At 31.0% G+C, this 17543-nt stretch overlaps 2 protein-coding genes and 1 long non-coding RNA gene across 9 annotated transcripts; 1 reads left to right on the forward strand and 2 right to left on the reverse strand.

Moving 5' to 3' along the window:
• Window positions 1–655: 655 nt before the first annotated feature.
• On the reverse strand, window positions 656–4863 carry LOC104645690 (uncharacterized). 5 transcript variants are annotated; one of them, XR_011214984.1, is made up of 6 exons: window positions 4705–4837; window positions 4517–4585; window positions 4380–4435; window positions 2684–2746; window positions 1707–1776; window positions 656–902 (listed from the first exon to the last, which is right to left on the reverse strand). It is a non-coding gene; the product is annotated as an uncharacterized lncRNA (long non-coding RNA). The 5 variants fall into 5 exon arrangements; XR_011214985.1 differs by lacking the exon at window positions 4380–4435 and having other exon boundaries at window positions 4705–4863; XR_003245717.2 differs by lacking the exon at window positions 4705–4837 and having other exon boundaries at window positions 4517–4627.
• On the forward strand, window positions 4852–8486 carry LOC101248532 (zinc finger CCCH domain-containing protein 62). Of its 3 annotated transcripts, none has more exons than XM_010317850.4 (9): window positions 4852–5221; window positions 5317–5444; window positions 6092–6230; window positions 6714–6775; window positions 6897–6948; window positions 7040–7145; window positions 7354–7452; window positions 7537–7669; window positions 7752–8486. In XM_010317850.4, the coding sequence occupies exons 1-9, from the start codon at window positions 5046–5048 to the stop codon at window positions 7769–7771; spliced, it is 915 nt and encodes a 304-aa protein (XP_010316152.1). In that variant the 5' UTR covers window positions 4852–5045; the 3' UTR covers window positions 7772–8486. The 3 variants fall into 3 exon arrangements, with proteins under 3 accessions (XP_010316152.1, XP_004232047.1, XP_069150079.1); XM_004231999.5 differs by having other exon boundaries at window positions 7768–8486; XM_069293978.1 differs by lacking the exons at window positions 4852–5221; window positions 5317–5444 and adding an exon at window positions 5681–5823 and having other exon boundaries at window positions 7768–8486.
• A 1346-nt stretch (window positions 8487–9832) lies between these two features.
• Window positions 9833–12315, reverse strand: LOC101248253 (uncharacterized). The gene is made up of 5 exons (XM_004231998.5): window positions 11892–12315; window positions 11367–11626; window positions 11101–11194; window positions 10899–11010; window positions 9833–10148 (listed from the first exon to the last, which is right to left on the reverse strand). Exons 1-5 carry the CDS (start codon window positions 12025–12027, stop codon window positions 10001–10003), a joined length of 750 nt encoding a protein of 249 aa, XP_004232046.1. The 5' UTR covers window positions 12028–12315; the 3' UTR covers window positions 9833–10000.
• Window positions 12316–17543: the final 5228 nt, after the last annotated feature.

Genomic DNA, 17543 nt, shown 5'->3' on the forward strand with positions numbered 1-17543 from the left:
TAACAAATAGTGTCTATGACACTAGAACAATGTGGTAGTTTAGAGTGAATCATTTCATACATTGTGAAGTAGACAAAACAAATGACTTTGTTACTCTCAGTCGATTGTTCATTATTTTCATCAACAACCATATCATCATTTAATATTTATTGAATCGGTGTTCACGTAAAAAATTATGCAATATAATGCAAACCACTACTATAGAGCGTGTTTTTGTAAAAGATAAAAATTTGGTGTAAAATTTCAATTTTTTAAAAACAAATAATGAGATTAGATCCAAATACTAGAAAAAATTAGTATTTTGGAAATTTGAAATATTTATCAAATAATAACAAATTCTATGGATAAACATAATTCGCCAATTTTTTTCTCTAGCATTATTTAGGAAATCTATGACCAAACAGTACTTAAATAATGATTTATTGAAACAAAATTAACTTGATTTTGAAAGATGAATCAAATTTCATTTTTTTGAACATTAAAGATTACCGTTTATTTGACTTTACTAGAAGGGCATGGCCTGTGCTTCGAGCCCAACATAATTATTTTTCTCGGTAAATAATAAAGTATGTTGAAAATTATTCGAAGTCATATTTATTACAAAGGAACAATTTATTCAAGTTGTGTATATGAATTACCGAAAGAGATAATCAAGTAAGGAAATAAATTGTATTCACTCAAGCATTTGCAAAATCATTGATAAGGTGAACTACATAAAATATTGACTCAAATTTTCACCCAAACGAAATAATCAAAAAGTAAGAGTGCTCAAAGTTTTTAGAAACATTCTGCATCTACAGACATTACTAATAATGTGTCAACATCTGGACTATGATTCAAATTTTAGTAATGTGTCAACATATCTAACTCTTCTGTGCCCAAACATTACTATTTGTTGTTCCCTGCAAATTATATGTAAGTGCACACACAAAAAATAATCAGCACAAGTTCTTGTTAAGTCTATCAACTCTTATTTGTGGAAACTGCATATGTATATCAAGGTGATAAAAATAGAAGTTAATTAAGTAGTTCTTTTAAAAGTCAAACTTCTATCTTTACAGATTTGACTTGCTATGCATGTCCTTATCTATGCTAAGAACACCTTATAAGGGTAAACATTTGCTCAAGTCCGCTTTTAGCGAAATTGAGCCAAAATCTCTATTCAAGATAAATTCATAAAGTGGTGTATTTTTAGGTAAAAGACTCTTTTTTCTTCTTACAAGTAAAATGATATATGAAAGAAAGAATTTATCTCTGGCAGAGATAAAAGCATGTTATAGATATGTTTGTATTCTTTCATTTAAGTTTACTACTCTTAACTTAAGATTTTCAATTCAATAAATGAAAAGCTAACGACAATTTCTTCAAGTAAAACCTATCTTATATGCATAATCACATAATATGTAAAACCTTCTTCATTAGATATTATGTGTGTCAAAATCACACATAATACCTCATTAAGGGAATGAATATTACCAAATCATTCCCAACCATCATTAGTCTCTCAATCCCAGAACTGCTATAAAGTCGACTCTACATGTGAAGTATTTTAAACTTTTTTGTATCTAATACTAAAGTTGTAACTTCTATCCAAGAATAACTACTAAATACTACTACAACACCATTCAAAATAGAACATTGCGGTTCGATTTCAAGAAAAAGAGACCTACAATTTCAAAAGCCTGAAAAAGGATGTGAAATTGTACCTTTAGTCTTGAAAATTAGAAGTTGAATGTGTTTCCCTTTTTCATGGTTTGGCTCCCCCTTGTTCTGTTTCTGGAATTTAATTATTTTTCTCAGTTACATGCATCACTCAACAATACAAGTAGGTGAGCAAGGATCCAACATTACTAATTAGTGAGTATACCAAATGTATTTGAATCACAAAAAGAGTCAAATCCATGAGAATGTGAAACTCTACAGAGTGTGCATAGTATACATAAATACAAAGTCAAGACGAACTACAAAGATTTGATGCGTTTTCATATCCCATGACATGACACTAAATAGAGTAAACTCTTTATTAAGATGTCTACAAATAAAAAGAGGGTGTAGATAAAATCTGTCCATCCATATTCCACATATTACATGTTAAAATAAAAATAATCATCGGAAAAAGTAAAACTTATTTGATTGAAGTAACACTGGATATATTGTTAATACCTTGCATCTTTCTTTCTTTAATTAGCGTGCGAGGATGTTAAAGAGTACCATTAAAAATTAAAAAGTATCTTCATTTTAATACTCGAATAGAATTATTAAAGAAGGTCCGGTGTCGATGAGACTTTTCTTTGCTAAAACAATCCTCAATAAAATTTTAAGATCGGATAAACTTGTTAAATTCTTATATATTTGAATTAGTAGACTTGTCAAAAAATAGAAAATTGACAATTCATCTAAGCTTCTCATTACTATTGTTTCTTTAAATGGTGATTTAGTGTGTTCAGTGATACAACAATTTGTGCTCAGTGCTCCTAGTAAGAAAATTGTCATTGAAGCATTGGAATGAATCGTGTAGGGAGATTTATGTACAAGTTGGCAAAGAGGAGGTAAGAATCTTGCCTTTTCTATTATTACTATATTTTAAATAAGCAATTTATAGTTATGAATTTATGGTAATGATTGTTATTATTGTTCTATAAAAAATAATATACTCGTACAAATGAAGAAACAGGATATGTACCTTACAGTCAGCAGAGAGAACCACTTGTGACACAAACAAATCGAAGGCATGTCTCCATGGACTCTGCCAAAAATAACGTAGAAAAATATGTTTTTTACTTCATATATAATTGTGAAAAATTAAATATAAAGGCATAGCATTAAAAGTTAATCTAACCAATTTTACTATACAAATGAACAAATACATGAACTCTAAGAAGCACGTCTTTTAAACACTTACACATTCTAAAAATGCATCTTTAATCATCCTAGCTCTAAATCTAAAGACTGAACAAACACAACAGCATAACAACAAAAAGCATCACCCCAGCACATAAAAAGAGAAAAATGCTTAAGTAGCACATCAAGCATTCCATACCCCAAAATAGTTGAATTCGGTGTGGGTTTTTTCACCGTAACAATACAACCAAAGTAATTTAACTATATGGATAGAGAATGACATTTTTATGTACATGCCATACCCCAACTGTTGGGAATAAATCCGTAACAGAACTAATATTTGTGGTAATAAAGGCAATAAATGCGGAACACAACAATACGATTAATCAACGAGAATAAAAGAGAAATAATGACACCAAAATTTTACGTGGAAACCCTCCTAAATAAGGGGAAAACAAGGACCCGAGAGGAGCAACGAATATCACTATAGTAAGGATTTTATACTTGTATGTCTGAGTAAAACTCCAAAGACCACTACACATTCAAAAGAAATAACACTCTTTTGATTTTTCCACCTCACTACAATATCGCTCACACTCTCTATTTTTCCTCACAAATTATTTTTCTATGTGATGCGTCACTCTTCTTTTCTCACCTTTGTAATTCTTTTTGGTGCATTTTTTATATGAGCAAGGGCTCTGTATTTATAGGAAAATCTACTCCTAATGATGTCACCAGTGACATCGCAAAAAAACACAAAGTTTCAACCTTTTCACCTATGCAGAAATCTTGTTAAGATTTTAATTGAAAAAAGAAATAGTGAGCTTTGAATTTTGTTGCAGTATTTGTTGATTTTAACAATAAGCAACAAACAAAATTCAATCATTTCTACATTTTAACTTTCCTTATGTTTATCTACTATGGGTATGGACCCCACACCAACATAATTAAATTCAGTGTGGGCCTTTTCACCGTAACAATATAAACCAAAGTAATTTAACTATATGAATAGAGAATGACATTTTTATGTATATGTAAAAAAAAATAAGCTACTATATCTCCAAATAAAAAATGGATTTTTTTTTCCAGGCTACGTACAATAAATACATAGTTGTATAAGTGATGACATGTTCCAGCTAGACTACATATGATAAATATATAATTGGGTAAGTGATAACAATAATGTACGACCACCTCACGAGCCATGAGTATAAACACTACTATAGAGAGAGACTACTAATACTCAACCTTCAACCAAATTAGTCAATACAGGTCCAACCTAAATGATCTGACTTGTTCACATTCTCGAGTCCTAAATCATAAACAATTTCATTTTCACTTCAAAGATAATCAATAATTGTGAATTTGAAAAATACAAATATGTTGCTTCAGAAAAAAGTCAAACTTTACAGAAGCAGATTGTTCAGAAGTATACGGTATACCAATCAAATCTCCCACTAACAAAATGACAAAATTGTTGAGAAAAAAGGGGAGGAAAATCTCCAAAATAATGACTATCAAAAATATATAGTACTAACCTTTGAGAAATATTTTCAGAGAGTCTATATTCTCACTGAATTCTTCGTAATATATTCTATACATAAAAAATTGAGACAAAATAGTGAATGAGTACATGCACGTGCAAAATCAGCTAAAGGAAAAGTCAAATACTCACAAGATTTCTGGTGAGTTTTACTTAATGTTCTTTCTTTCTTGTTGCATCCATATCATAATGATGGCGTCCCTGTAAACTTTCCCCAATTCCCAAATCGGAAGCACATAAAATAAAAGATAATTTTGACTTTAATAAGTAAGAATTCAATATCTAAAAGAAAAATAACCAAACTGAGACTGAAAGATTACCTCTAATTTCGATAGTCAAATGTGAATTAAAAACTAAAGCACGTAAGAACGCATGTTTATTCAATAGTGAATAGGGCTTAAATGGTAGAGTACAATTTTCAATACTATTGGTACCACTTTGTAAAACTGTGTTGTATTGATACTCTTTGTGTTTAGCTTATATATAATATAAGGGTAATAATAATTTGTAACTATTTTATATTACTTCACGAGAAATTAGGGACGGAAAGTTAAATAGATTCAACCCGTGTGGGGTATTTTGAATTAGCAAAAAAGTGGTTAAATAGCGGGGACGTTAAAATTAGGGCATTTTGAATGAGAATGGGTAGTCTCTTGTTGAAATGATGGAAAGGAGTAGGGCAAAACGTTGTGTGATTGAGATTTCCTCTTCTTCCGAGCAAGAAAATGGTGACGATGAAGGAGGAGGAGAAAGTTCAGAAGAATCAGTACAAATATTAGGATCGGATGACGATTTTGATGCCGCTAGTACATATGATTTTGACGACTCTGCCTCAAGGTATTGGTTTCCTATATTATGCCTCAATTCTAAACTAATTTTGCTAGGGTATATCAATGATTTATGTTCATATCAATTTTGGATTATTTGGCCAGCGAGAGCAACGGTGATTCCGAAGATGAGGAGGAAGACGAGTCTTCCCCGTCTCAACAACATGGTGATGAGGATATCCAAGAGGAAGGTGAGGAATCGGGTAGCGAAAGAGTGCTTCAGCTTCTCCAAGGTATGAAGATTTTCTGCCCTTAGGTTTCTGGTAATCTACTGATAAACTAAAGAAAACGAAGTTGCACTAAATCCCTATGTTTTTTGGGGAAACTTGATTGTTCTTCAACTAAATCCCTATGTTTTTTGTTTGTTGCTTTCTGCTAAATTGGGTTAAATGTTGGGGGGAAACGTCATGTGTTGTTTTTTAAAATTCTATTTCCCATCAAGAACAACTCATGACGTTTTCCAGGTGTTATTGGAGCCAAGTGAACATGAACAAATCTTTTTTATGGAAGTCCAGTTGATACTAGTTTTCCACATGAGCTTTTGTGGCCACAGAAAGGAAGGGTGCAAAGCAATATGGTTCCTATGTCCTGCCATTGGCCAGGATAGAACTGGTAAAAATTATATGTGAAGAAAATTTACTCATTATTCAAAAGAAAATTTGGGGTATTATCAATTATAATGTAAACTGTGGATCCTGACATTTATACACAGTGCACTTCTATACAAGGTTCATAACTTGATCTCTTTTCAAGGTGGAGATTAGGCAAATGCATAAATATTTTCCAACTATTTTCAAGTTTTCGTCGTATTTCGACTCTAAATTGGTTAGTTGCAGTATTCTCTAATATATGAATACATCACCTTTTGTGTGTTATATAGGTGGTGGAGAATTGAGGAAGCTAATTGAAGGATTGGGGAAGCTCGCTTTGACGGACTATAAAGCATATTTGCGATCAAATGGATTGAGGTTATCAGGTACAAAAGAAGAATGTATACAGAGGATCATAGAGCACTGGAGGTACGTCTTAGTGTAAGATGTAAACCTGATATATTTAAATGCAGCACTATATATATATATATTTTTTTTTTTTTTGTGGTACAAGGATGGATCTCATTAATAGCTTGAGCTTCAAGCATTCAGATTGCCAAGTATGAGCAGCCAGCTTGAGATTGCATAAGAATATTTAAGAAAATGGGAGAAAACTTTAAAAATTACTGGTGCATATAGTCAAGCAAGTTAAAAACCCTGGTTTGCATCATTAGAGACTAGAAGTGCTCCATGACTTTGTTCCTACTTTATCATTCTAAATTTGCAACTGACTGCAAAAGTTCCGTTCTAAATCATACTGAAAATTCAACTAACTAGAAGTTGTGTTTTGGATTAATTGTAAATATGATCTTGTCACTCCATATTTTGAACTGTATTGTACCTTTTCCCAGTAGTCTTTCGTTCTTTTCCTCCTATGCTAATGGGAAGTCTTATTGCTTCATTTGTACACAGGATTAAAGATGGAAATGGTCAAAGACAATATCCCAGATCATCTTTTACCATAAACTGCACTGGTAGTTAATATTTGGCATCAGCCATCAATGACACCTCAGGATCTCTGTTTCATCTATGCTTCTTGTACTTCCCCTTTTGTTTTTGATCTTTGAGTGTTTAGGTTGGTGATTCCATGTGCAGGTGACGTATGTAAAGGAGATGTTGTATTATTTCAACAGAAAGTGTACAAGAAGTATTCACCTAATCGATTCTCCTGTTTGTTTCACAGTTTGTCAGTGTAGAGTGGTCTTTGCCTTTTGGATTAATCATGTTGTGTTTTGAAGGTTTGAAAAGATGAGAAGGGGTGGAGAACAATCAGGGAAGAGAACCATTGCTGGTAGGATTGTCAAGGAGAGCTATGGCGCTGCCAAACAGCAGCATACCTTTACGGTAAGGCTCAAGAGAGAGTTTGAGCTCACTGAGATATCTGATTACAAGTGAAATAAACTTTTTCTGGGTGAGACTGAGAAATTATGGATATAAGCTTTCTTGAACACCTAGCAGTCTAGCACTATCAGTCTTCTAATAACCCTTTTGTGCAATTTCATATGCAAAGTTCTGCTAAATATATCTCCATCTACTTTTTGTGATTAACAAGGTTGAGGTGTTATGGAGCCAAGGGGTTAAACAATTACCTCCACTTTTTCCATTGCTTGTGAAGGGACGAAACCTTTATAAGATGAAGACTTTCAGACAGGTGAACCTGCCAGCCATTCTGGAGTACCTGTAGTTCTTATCAGATATTCTATCATTTTAACTGTTATTGCTGCTGGATAATCAGAGATGGAGGGATGAAGAGGAAAGACTAGAAGTGCTCGGAGAGAAGCACAAACGTGGAGATGCAGCGAGATTTATTAGAGCAACAAGAAAATCAAAATCAACAAAGCCGACAAAAGCATCCTCTAAAAACAAAGGTGCATTTTACGGAAATTAAATTGATGCATCACCAGCTTTTCACTCAATACACACTAAAACTTTATGTTTACTGTAATGTAGTTTTTGTTACATGTAGGTAACAAGCGCCAGAAACTTGATCATCATATGAGGCCAAGCAAAATGATGCAGACAAGCAATGTAAAGAAACATAATCATTCTATTGATGAACGTGGGAAAGCAATGGCAGGAAGTAAAAGAACGAAAAAACATCAGCGAAAGCCTTATCCACCAGGAAGATTGAATTTGGCAGAGGCCAGTAACTGTAAACCCCCTATGAGGAATCCAAGCTTTGTGCCTGCCGGTAGGGAGACCTCATTGCAGTTCAATTATCCTCCAGCAACTAATTTTCGCCAATTTGAGTCATATTCTTACAGCCAAAGAATACAATATTCGCATTCATCTAACTGGTGTTCAGCGCCAAGATCACATTTAGGCTCTTACTCCTCTTATACTTTGCCTGTTCCAGAGCATCAAAGTTATGGTCATGGAAGTTATCCAAATTCTTCATACGCTAGGTATGTATCTCAGTCTAACAATTATCCGCATCCCCCTGGCATGTTGGGTATTGATAGATCATCTGACTCAATCCCATTTGTAAACTATGAACGTAGATGGAACTCTTAGCTTTTTGTTTCTCTTACACACAAACTTGTGCTCTGCACATAGCAGCAGCAAGGGGTTTACATAAACAAAATAGTGCAAGGTGTCTTAAACTGACATTTGGAACATTGCCTTGTAGTAAATGTCGAATTTCAAACATATGTACAGAAATTTGCAGAAGTGTTTCGTCTTAAATTGATATTTTTTTATTTTTATTTTTTTAAAGTACAAGCTAGGGAAGAGTAGGTCTTATTTTTCCAAAACTAATGAGGTACCTAGCCTCTACTAATTAATAATCATGAAGAAAATACAAGCTAGCGAGGACTAGATAATCATCATATAAGTTTATAATCCTGTACATCTATTTTTTTATCTTTAGTTGAGCTTCTCTTATTTGCTTGCTTAGAGGTGAAGATCAACCAGAGAAATTAACTTCCTATTATTATTGGTTTACTGATAATCTTTATACTATACTAGACTCAAGTGTGTGCTAGCACGAATCCAATATTTAAGTACTTTTTTGTCTCACCTTTTGTGACAAATAAATTTTAGAGAGTTTAACTAAATTTTAATATGATTTTAAATATTTTAAGTTGTTAATTATTATAATTTATAGTACTTTTATGTAATTTATAAATAATATATGTTACTTCGGTGTCCCAATATATGTACTAGAAATAGAATTTCAAGTTTTCAATCATCATGATTTATAATATTTTTTCATACAATTTATATATATATATATATATATATATATATATATATATATATATTACAAGTTGTCAATTATTATGATTTATAATATTTTTATAAATTATTTAAATATATAAAATAATTTTGAAAAATAAGATACCGGAGGCAAAATATAATTATATATATATAAAATAGTAAGTGAAAAAGGCATGTCGATCGCCACATGGTTGGTTATACAAATAAACTAAAACCGTTTAAGAAGTCTGTTAGGATGATGATGTGCAACGTTTTTGCACTGAAGTAGCACCGTGGGCGTGCCCTTGAAATACCTCACCAATCATGATGTGCAATGTTTTTCTCATGAAATTTGATCAAAATTTATTCATGTATTTCTAATTCCTCAAAAATTAGCTCAGACCAATTTGTTGAATTTTTTACCCATAAAACTTCAAAAAAAAAAAAAATACAAATTTAAGTAATTTAAAAATTTAAATTTCTAAGTTTCAAACTTAAAGTTAACCAAGAGAGCTAAGAAAATGAAAGGTTAAGAAATGGGTTTAGTGTTAGCATCGTTGCCTTTTGAGACATAGACTGGCAACGATAAGACTAATCATTTTGGTTTGTGTCAGCTATAAACAGTTGTGGGCCAAAATGGATGACGACTAATATTTTTATATGTATCGGAGGTTACATGTACTTTATAAAGAAAGTCAGATATTTGTGTTCTCAATTAGAACACGAATGCCACTTCTAACCATTCAAAGACCTGTTACTACCTAAATTATAATTTTCGGTTTTAATTTATGTGATAAAGTTTAACTGAAATTTTTCAAAACAGAAACTTATGCTATTTTAAAAGAGTTCAAAACTCATGCGAATATCTTATTCACCTGTTCAAATTCAATTGTTACAATCCCAAACCAAATGAAATGTACATAAAATCCCAATCAAATCATAGAAAACCACACTCAATTGAAAATGTCTAACTTATTATAGCAGTACATATTCTTTGTTTTCTACATATATCTTTGGCTGAAAGGATGAAGATCAATCTCTTGGGTCCAAGCAGATCTATCTTGAATGTGCAAGTACCAGTAGGTCTGGGCCAGCGCGTCTGGGTCCATTAATCCATCCCTTCCTACGCTTTGCTGTGAATTGGCCCCCCTGCATACACAACTCACGACAGTTGGCTAATCTGCAACAAGTAATATATTCCTATATAAAATTACTACGGCGTTTGGTTTGCAAGCAATCCCTAAATCCTTTTTGGATCCCTTACATGTTATGATCGAATTCACACACACTTGATGAATGAAGAACACAAGAACTTTCTCGAGAGAGAGATGAGAGATCTAAAGAGAGAAACTAATATTTCGTGATAACACCCCGTAAGTAAACTTTTACGGCAATGGGTATATAATCAGGCTCCACAATCTAACATTACGTAGATAACCAGGCAATGGCCAATGAGTCCAAAATCCAAATTTACCAAGTCTTATGTACAGAGTAAATGCAAATTTTCCAGGTTCCTTTAATATACACATGCCCCACTAGGGCATATATATATAAAGTAAAATTGCTTTTTTGGGGCATCAATAGCCTTAACAGGTAAGAGCAGCATTCTAATTGCTAGTATAAAGAATTTTACAAGATCTTTCTGGTCCACAATCTTTTTATTTTCTTTGCACCACTTGATGGATTCATTTATGAGTATATTCTATTGCTACAAGATAAGCAGTCCAACAAAAGAAAAGAATCCAAAATCATTTGGAAACTGAGTTGTCATTGTTACAAAGGCAAATACAACAAATATTCGTGCATCTTGTTGGATAAAAAAATATAAAATAAAAGCAGAGAGATTGAGTAAGCACAAAACTAGTAAGAAGGGAATATATAACAAGTGGAGAGTAGTACCGAGGTGCGCCGACGATGCCGTGGATGATGACATGTGCCACATGTATTCCAAGTGGCTGGAACTCTCTTGCCAGGCATTCGGATAACCCTCTCATGGCAAACTTTCCACAGCCTGTTCATTTTTTTAACCAAAAAAAAAAAAAAGCAAAGTTGGAGCCGTAAATTAATGGAGAAAAAAAAGATATTAGGAGTAATAAATTACATAATTCGGAGTAGCCGGCAATGCCATTCAGAGAAGCTGAGCAACCACTAAAGAGAATCGTCCCTCTTCCTCTTTCCACCATTCCTGGTAGTACCTGAAGAAAAAAAATAGATTCTCATACAACAGACTTTCAATTCAGACCACTAGTATGAAGATTCTTTACACTATTTGCTTTTCTGGTCTTAAATTGATATGAATTTTAGAATCTTATGGTTTAAGACTGAAAATATATATTAATTTTATGAAGTTTGTGAAAAAATTGGAACCTGTTGAGCGCAGTGGAAGGCGCCGACGGAAGAGACGGCGATAGATTTTTCAAATTGTTCGACTTTAATGTCGGTAAAATTAGTGGGATTCCAAGATACTGGCTGATATGCATTGTAAACCAAGACTTCCACAAAACCCAGTGATAGAACTCCCTCAAATGCCTCCCGAACGCTTCGTAAATCGGAGCAATCGATTCGGATGGCAAATACCTGCGCCTTCTCTTCTCTCGCTATCTCATCAGCAAATCCAGATAATCTATCTGTAAATAAATATACATACATAAATCTCCAGTTGCATGTCCATTTTTACAATGTGACAACAGAATCTTCAATTACTACATCAAATCCATCTGAATGTCTCAACCTTTACCGAGATCTATTTTCCTTAGTTCAAGTATCACACGTTTAATGCCATAGCAATAAGGAAATTAAAATTATGTAATAACATACAACTAACTTTATATGGAACTGCGAAATTCAAATCCCGAATAGCAAAATAGAAGGAGTGAAAAGAAGTTAAATTACCCAAGTCACGGGCGAGTATAGCAACTGTATAGCCTTCATGGGCGAACTTGCGAGCGATAGAGCGTCCAAGATTAGGCCCAACGCCCACAATGGCGGCTATGCCTCTGGATGAGGCGGAACTCGCCATGGTACGCATCTTCTAATTAATCAAATGCAGGTGCGACTCAGCTCAAAAAGTTTGTTTACGTTGGAAGGAATTTAAACCACCGTATGTGTATACTTATATATAATATATGGTGGGAGAATTATGCGTCGCTATCTGAATTTTGCTGCTTCCTATGAAAGAGGCAATAAACTGTATAATTGGATGAGCGTTCTTTTCCAAATCAGGTAATGTGTATATAGAAAGTATGGACTAGGACGCTCCACACTTATTTCCTAATGATTGCGCTGCTGTCAACTATACTCCAACATACTTGTCCCCTTTTTTATTTATACCAAAGTAGGTGTTTAGTACTACTATATTTTAGCTGTTTATTATAATTATAATTAAAGTATGTTTACATGATTTTCACCTACGTATTCTATGCTAATTAATCTCAATTAAGAATGATTATTATTAAGGTCAAAATGAAACAAATATATTCAATTGTTATCTAAATTTCAAAAATTACAACGATATAGGACCACTGAAATTTATAAAATGTTGGTCATGTTTTTTTTTCTTTTTCGCCTTTCACATTAGGTTAAGAGTATTGAAACAGACTATAGTATTAGAAAAATGTGTATGTAATCATTTTTTTATTCTATGTGGTAATATTAAAAAAAATTAAGATTATTCGCCTCATTATAACGTCAAAGTTATAAAATCATTTTTTTTGTGTTAGTTATTAGAAGAAGAAAAAAAGGAGTTTGAATAGATAAGAGCAAAAATAGAGAAGGTTGAATGTTGGTGAGAATGGATATGAACCCTACACAATACCACTTGCTATAAGTTAGGACCAAAGAACAGATGCAGTACCACTTTTGTTAAGTTACAGCAGTAACTATGACAGAGACAAGGCTGTCCCACTTATCATTCAGCTGAACCCCACCCCCTTATATACCACTTGCATAGGAATAAAACACAACTCTAATCTTATTAATTCTAAACTAATAGCGGCTAATAATTACAAAGAAATACTTCATTATTGGATTAGATCAACTCATTTAAAAGAAGATTTCTTTCTTTCTCTACAAAATAATGACATCTCTTTTTTCATGAAAATTATTTATGTGTTTATTAAATTTTAATATGAAATTCGCTTTTCATTTTCATGGTCAAGTTCATTTCATTGCTGGCTGCTTATGTAACCCACGTTATGATTGACTAAAATCCAGTTCCTTGATTGGGCAAAAGGCCCAAATCCTTTGGCTAAATTCCAAGTTTACTCGACTTGTACTTGTTTGATTAGATTTTAGAAGGAGCTTAACCAACCAAAAGTTTGGACTACGTGTACTGAAAGAGAATAAAAAAAATCAATTTATCATGCAAAATATAAATAAAATAACTACGTATTAAATACTGGTAAATCTGATTAGAATATATGTATATATATATTGATTTAAGTTTTCAAACTTAGGATACATCCCATAGTTGTTTTTGCAACATATAAACAATAGTGAACCCACACCTGACACCTGCTGTATTTTTATTTGCATTATATACAGAGTATAAACATCATATTTGGTTGGCGCAATTAATCCATTATCAAGAAAATGGGTACGTCAATCATGACATTATACTACGTAAAGTTATTTATTAATTTTATTATATTAGTCAGTTTTTTTTTCTTTCAAAAAAGACTTATTTATATATATATATTTAAAAAGGCTAATTAAAAGGTGTTGTTTGATCATAAATATATTTTTAAAATAATTGAGGATAAATGTTTGACTGTATAAATTTGTCATTAGGCGATTAATATATTTGACAAACATCTCAAATTTTTCAATTCTAGAAAAAAAAAAAGCTAAAATTTGAGTCAAATTCTAATATTTAAATTTTTTGAAAATTCAAAAATAATCTCGAACTTTTATATTTTATAAACATTCATCATCTATCAATCCCAATTAGTATCTATCTACAACCAACTATATTTTTTTTAAAAAAAACTATATCTAATTTTTCTTCAATCTTTGACACGTTTTACTATGTGGTTATTATACAACTCTTGACCATATTATTGTTTTATTGTTAACGATTTTCATAAATTTCATCAATTATATTATAAAGTTATTTTTTATCGAGATATATTCATTACAAAATGATAATAGAAATTTATGAGTAATGTTAATAATTTTTTAAGACTTAAAGTATAAATTATATTAATTAAAAGTATTAAAAATTTTCTCATGAAATTAATTATCAAATACATGATAAAATTTTGCTTAAAATTTATTTAGTAGGCTTTTGGCCATGTGATATCGTGAAATGAACTAGTATTTGAACATGTGATTTTACATTGATTTCATCTCATGATTCCATATCTATGAGACGTGGTCTCATATTCTTCGTGATATGGAAATTTCATATCATGATTTGAGATACTTTTTATGCGAAAATTGATACACAAACTTATATTTTGTCATAATGATCCCATATTTATATCTACAGTCTACTAACCATTTAATTCATTTGTAAATAAAAATTTATAATCACTTCATTACTTTTTAAAATTTATTATTCTCATCGACATAAAATTTATTATTCTCACCAACATATAGTCACTTTAACTCACACCAATCGACTGTTGAGTAATAAATTTATTCTCTTAATTTACTCCAACACCTAATTTATTACTTCTACCGTTTTATTTTTGATACAACTCAAAGTAACAAAGTTGGTTCGTCTTCTCGATCACCTGCTCGAGAAATGCGAGTTCAATAAGAGAAAATTATTCGTAATATTTGGGAGGATTATATTAAAGACAAATATGATGTAATTTATGTTTAGTTTTTTTTTAATTAAATCAAAGTTAGACGAAGCAGTTACTTAAGTGGAGAAGAAATAGTTTTATAATAATTTATTTTGTGATTTTATAAACTTTTTTGTTTATTTGGTAAAATTATGAAATTATTATATTTATAAAAATATATAATATAAAAAATTTATATCACATATTTAAATAAAATTTTTAATTTTATCTCATAATTTTATATTATTATATCACATGAATTAACAAGTCTTAGTAAAAATATTTCAAAAAATTTATAACCCAACGATAGCTAAACCGGAAGAACCTCTGTCACTTAACTTGAAAGAAAGGGAGTATTGACCACAAGTTTTGGCTGTCTAGAGAAAAGTGCGGTCACCCATCCATATCATGGGAGTGCAAATTACTGTAAATCTTATCGTTATTATTGTGAACTCTCAAGTCAATTTAGACGAAACTAGAAAACCTTTTGATCCAAAGGAAACAGGTAATTGGGCCACAAAACACATACATGTCAGAAATTAAATGTGGCTTTCACAAGTTACAAGCAAAATTTCAAATATTAAATAGAACTTTTTTGTCTTTATTTATTTGTTTATATTTATTTTTTTATTTTAATAAATTAAAAAAAAGATAATAATTTTTTTCAAATATATTTTTATTTAATTTAAAAATTTTTCTAATACTACTAAGTTGTATGCATGCTTTTTAAAATTAAAAAATATATTTATTATTACTTAGAGAATTACATAATAATAATAATTGATCTTTTAATATTTATTTCACTTCTAAAATAAACGATTAAATAGAAATAAAAAGAATAATATGAACAACGAAATAGAAATAGAGAGAATAATATAACAGGGAGAGATAAAGACTATGAAACAAAGATCCCAACTCCCTAGATCGAAAGGTATAGGCCACCCCAATTTCCCACCACCTATATTCTGCCAATTTCTAAATAAAGAAAGGTATACGCCTTTAATTTCTAACTTTGCCAATGCGGTACAGCGCTTCGTTTAATTAGATCGAATTAAATTTAAATAATTTAAAATATATAGATCGAGTGAAAATAAGTTAAATTTAATTCATCGAGATATAAATATTAGAATAGTTATTGCAGACAAATTTATCAATGATACATTATTGAAATAAATACAAACATATGTACTATGATCCGTATATGTTATATGTATAGTATATATTAGAGTATGAATATGAAATATATATTATTATATATTTTATAAATTAGTTAACTGAAGTATTTAAAGCTATAGTTATCCCATAATAAACCAATGATATTGAAGTTGATGTTGTGATGAAATAATAATTAGTGATATATATGTAATTCAAGTCCAATTTTAATTTGTTTAGAGTAACAATTTCTAATTATTAGAATATAATCGGTATGAAAAGATAACGGAGATTCATCGTTACTTTAAATGGATCTCATAAGAGTAATTGATAAATTTCTTAAAATGATAAAATTGTATTCATATATAAAGTTCAGACCAAATGAACAAAATGTATGACATGTGTTTATAGATAATTTTTTTTTTATCATTAACCCCGTAATTATTTAATACATATTTTCACTATATCAGATTATTTAATTAATCATGCTAAATTATATTAATTTATAATATAAATGTTTGATGCTCTAATAAGTATTCACTGTTTGTGTCAAATGACAAAAACAAAAGAAAGAAAGAAAGAAACGTGTGAGCAATATGGGCTCATTTTAATGGAATATTATGGAATCTAGACCCTTAAGACCCAAGTGATTGAATATGGGCTAAGCCCATATTTGACCCCTTTAGTTTCATGGTCACTAATTTCAATTATCCAATCTGTTTAAATATGAACGGGTTAGTAAAAAAGATAGTTATCTATAACACTTAGTTTTTCGAGGATTTTTCATATATAATTACTAAAAAATAGCCTAATTATTTTACATAACTACAGTTTGTTAATTACAATTCGTTGCTATATGTTATAGGGAGGAGAGAGGTGAGCGAGATTGGGAGAACTACATCAAAATGAGTTTTAGCAGCAATTAATTAGCAATTGCCATTAAATATGTATTTTTAACGGCAATTAACACTCTTTGTATATGTCCCTAAAAACTTTAGCGACATTGGATCTAATGACACTTACTAATGCCAGTAAGACTTTAGCACTCTATAATAATGGATCTTTTTTTTGCCGCTAAAAGTTATTTTTGTTGTAATGGAGAGAGATAGGAAAGAGGCGAGAGAGGGAAAAAAGTGAGAGAGAGGTGAATTGTATATGTGTATTGGTTAGATAATTGTATATTATACGTATGTATTTGTATATATGGCAAGCGAGATTGGGAGAGAGGAGAGAGGCGAGCGAGAGAGGGCAGAGAGTGGGAGAGAGGTGAATTGTATATGTATATTGGTTAAATAATTGTATATGTATATTGGTTAAATAATTGTATAGTATAAATATGCATTTGTATAAAAAGTAAGCGAGATTGGGAGAGAGGAGAGAGGAGAGCGAGAGATGGAGGAGAGTGAGAGAGAGGTGAATTGTATATGTATATTGATTAAATAATTGTATATTATATATATGTATTTGTATATTCTGGCAAATTATACATATACAAATGACAAACTCGAAGTCAACCTATATAACTAATATATAATGTAAATCGTGAGTGGTAACTATAGCAAACTATAGTTATAATAAGTATTAAGTAATATAAATTTGCTTA

The sequence above is a fragment of the Solanum lycopersicum genome, chromosome 2 (assembly GCF_036512215.1).
Source record: "Solanum lycopersicum chromosome 2, SLM_r2.1".
NCBI classification, from domain to species: domain Eukaryota; kingdom Viridiplantae; phylum Streptophyta; class Magnoliopsida; order Solanales; family Solanaceae; genus Solanum; species Solanum lycopersicum.

What these genes read in the sequence shown, in the direction of transcription:
- LOC101248532 (XM_004231999.5), top strand. Translation starts at nt 5,046, where the DNA reads ATGATGGAAAGGAGTAGGGCAAAACGTTGTGTGATTGAGATTTCCTCT. An exon ending in AGGATCATAGAGCACTGGAG is followed by an intron (nt 6,231 to 6,713) that starts GTACGTCTTAGT and finishes ATTTGTACACAG; the next exon opens with GATTAAAGATGGAAATGGTC. An exon ending in AGCATCCTCTAAAAACAAAG is followed by an intron (nt 7,670 to 7,767) that starts GTGCATTTTACG and finishes TGTTACATGTAG; the next exon opens with GTAACAAGCGCCAGAAACTT.
- LOC101248253 (XM_004231998.5), bottom strand. Translation starts at nt 12,027, where the DNA reads ATGCGTACCATGGCGAGTTCCGCCTCATCCAGAGGCATAGCCGCCATT. An exon ending in TATACTCGCCCGTGACTTGG is followed by an intron (nt 11,627 to 11,891) that starts GTAATTTAACTT and finishes ATTTATTTACAG; the next exon opens with ATAGATTATCTGGATTTGCT. An exon ending in CCTTCCACTGCGCTCAACAG is followed by an intron (nt 11,195 to 11,366) that starts GTTCCAATTTTT and finishes TTTTTTCTTCAG; the next exon opens with GTACTACCAGGAATGGTGGA.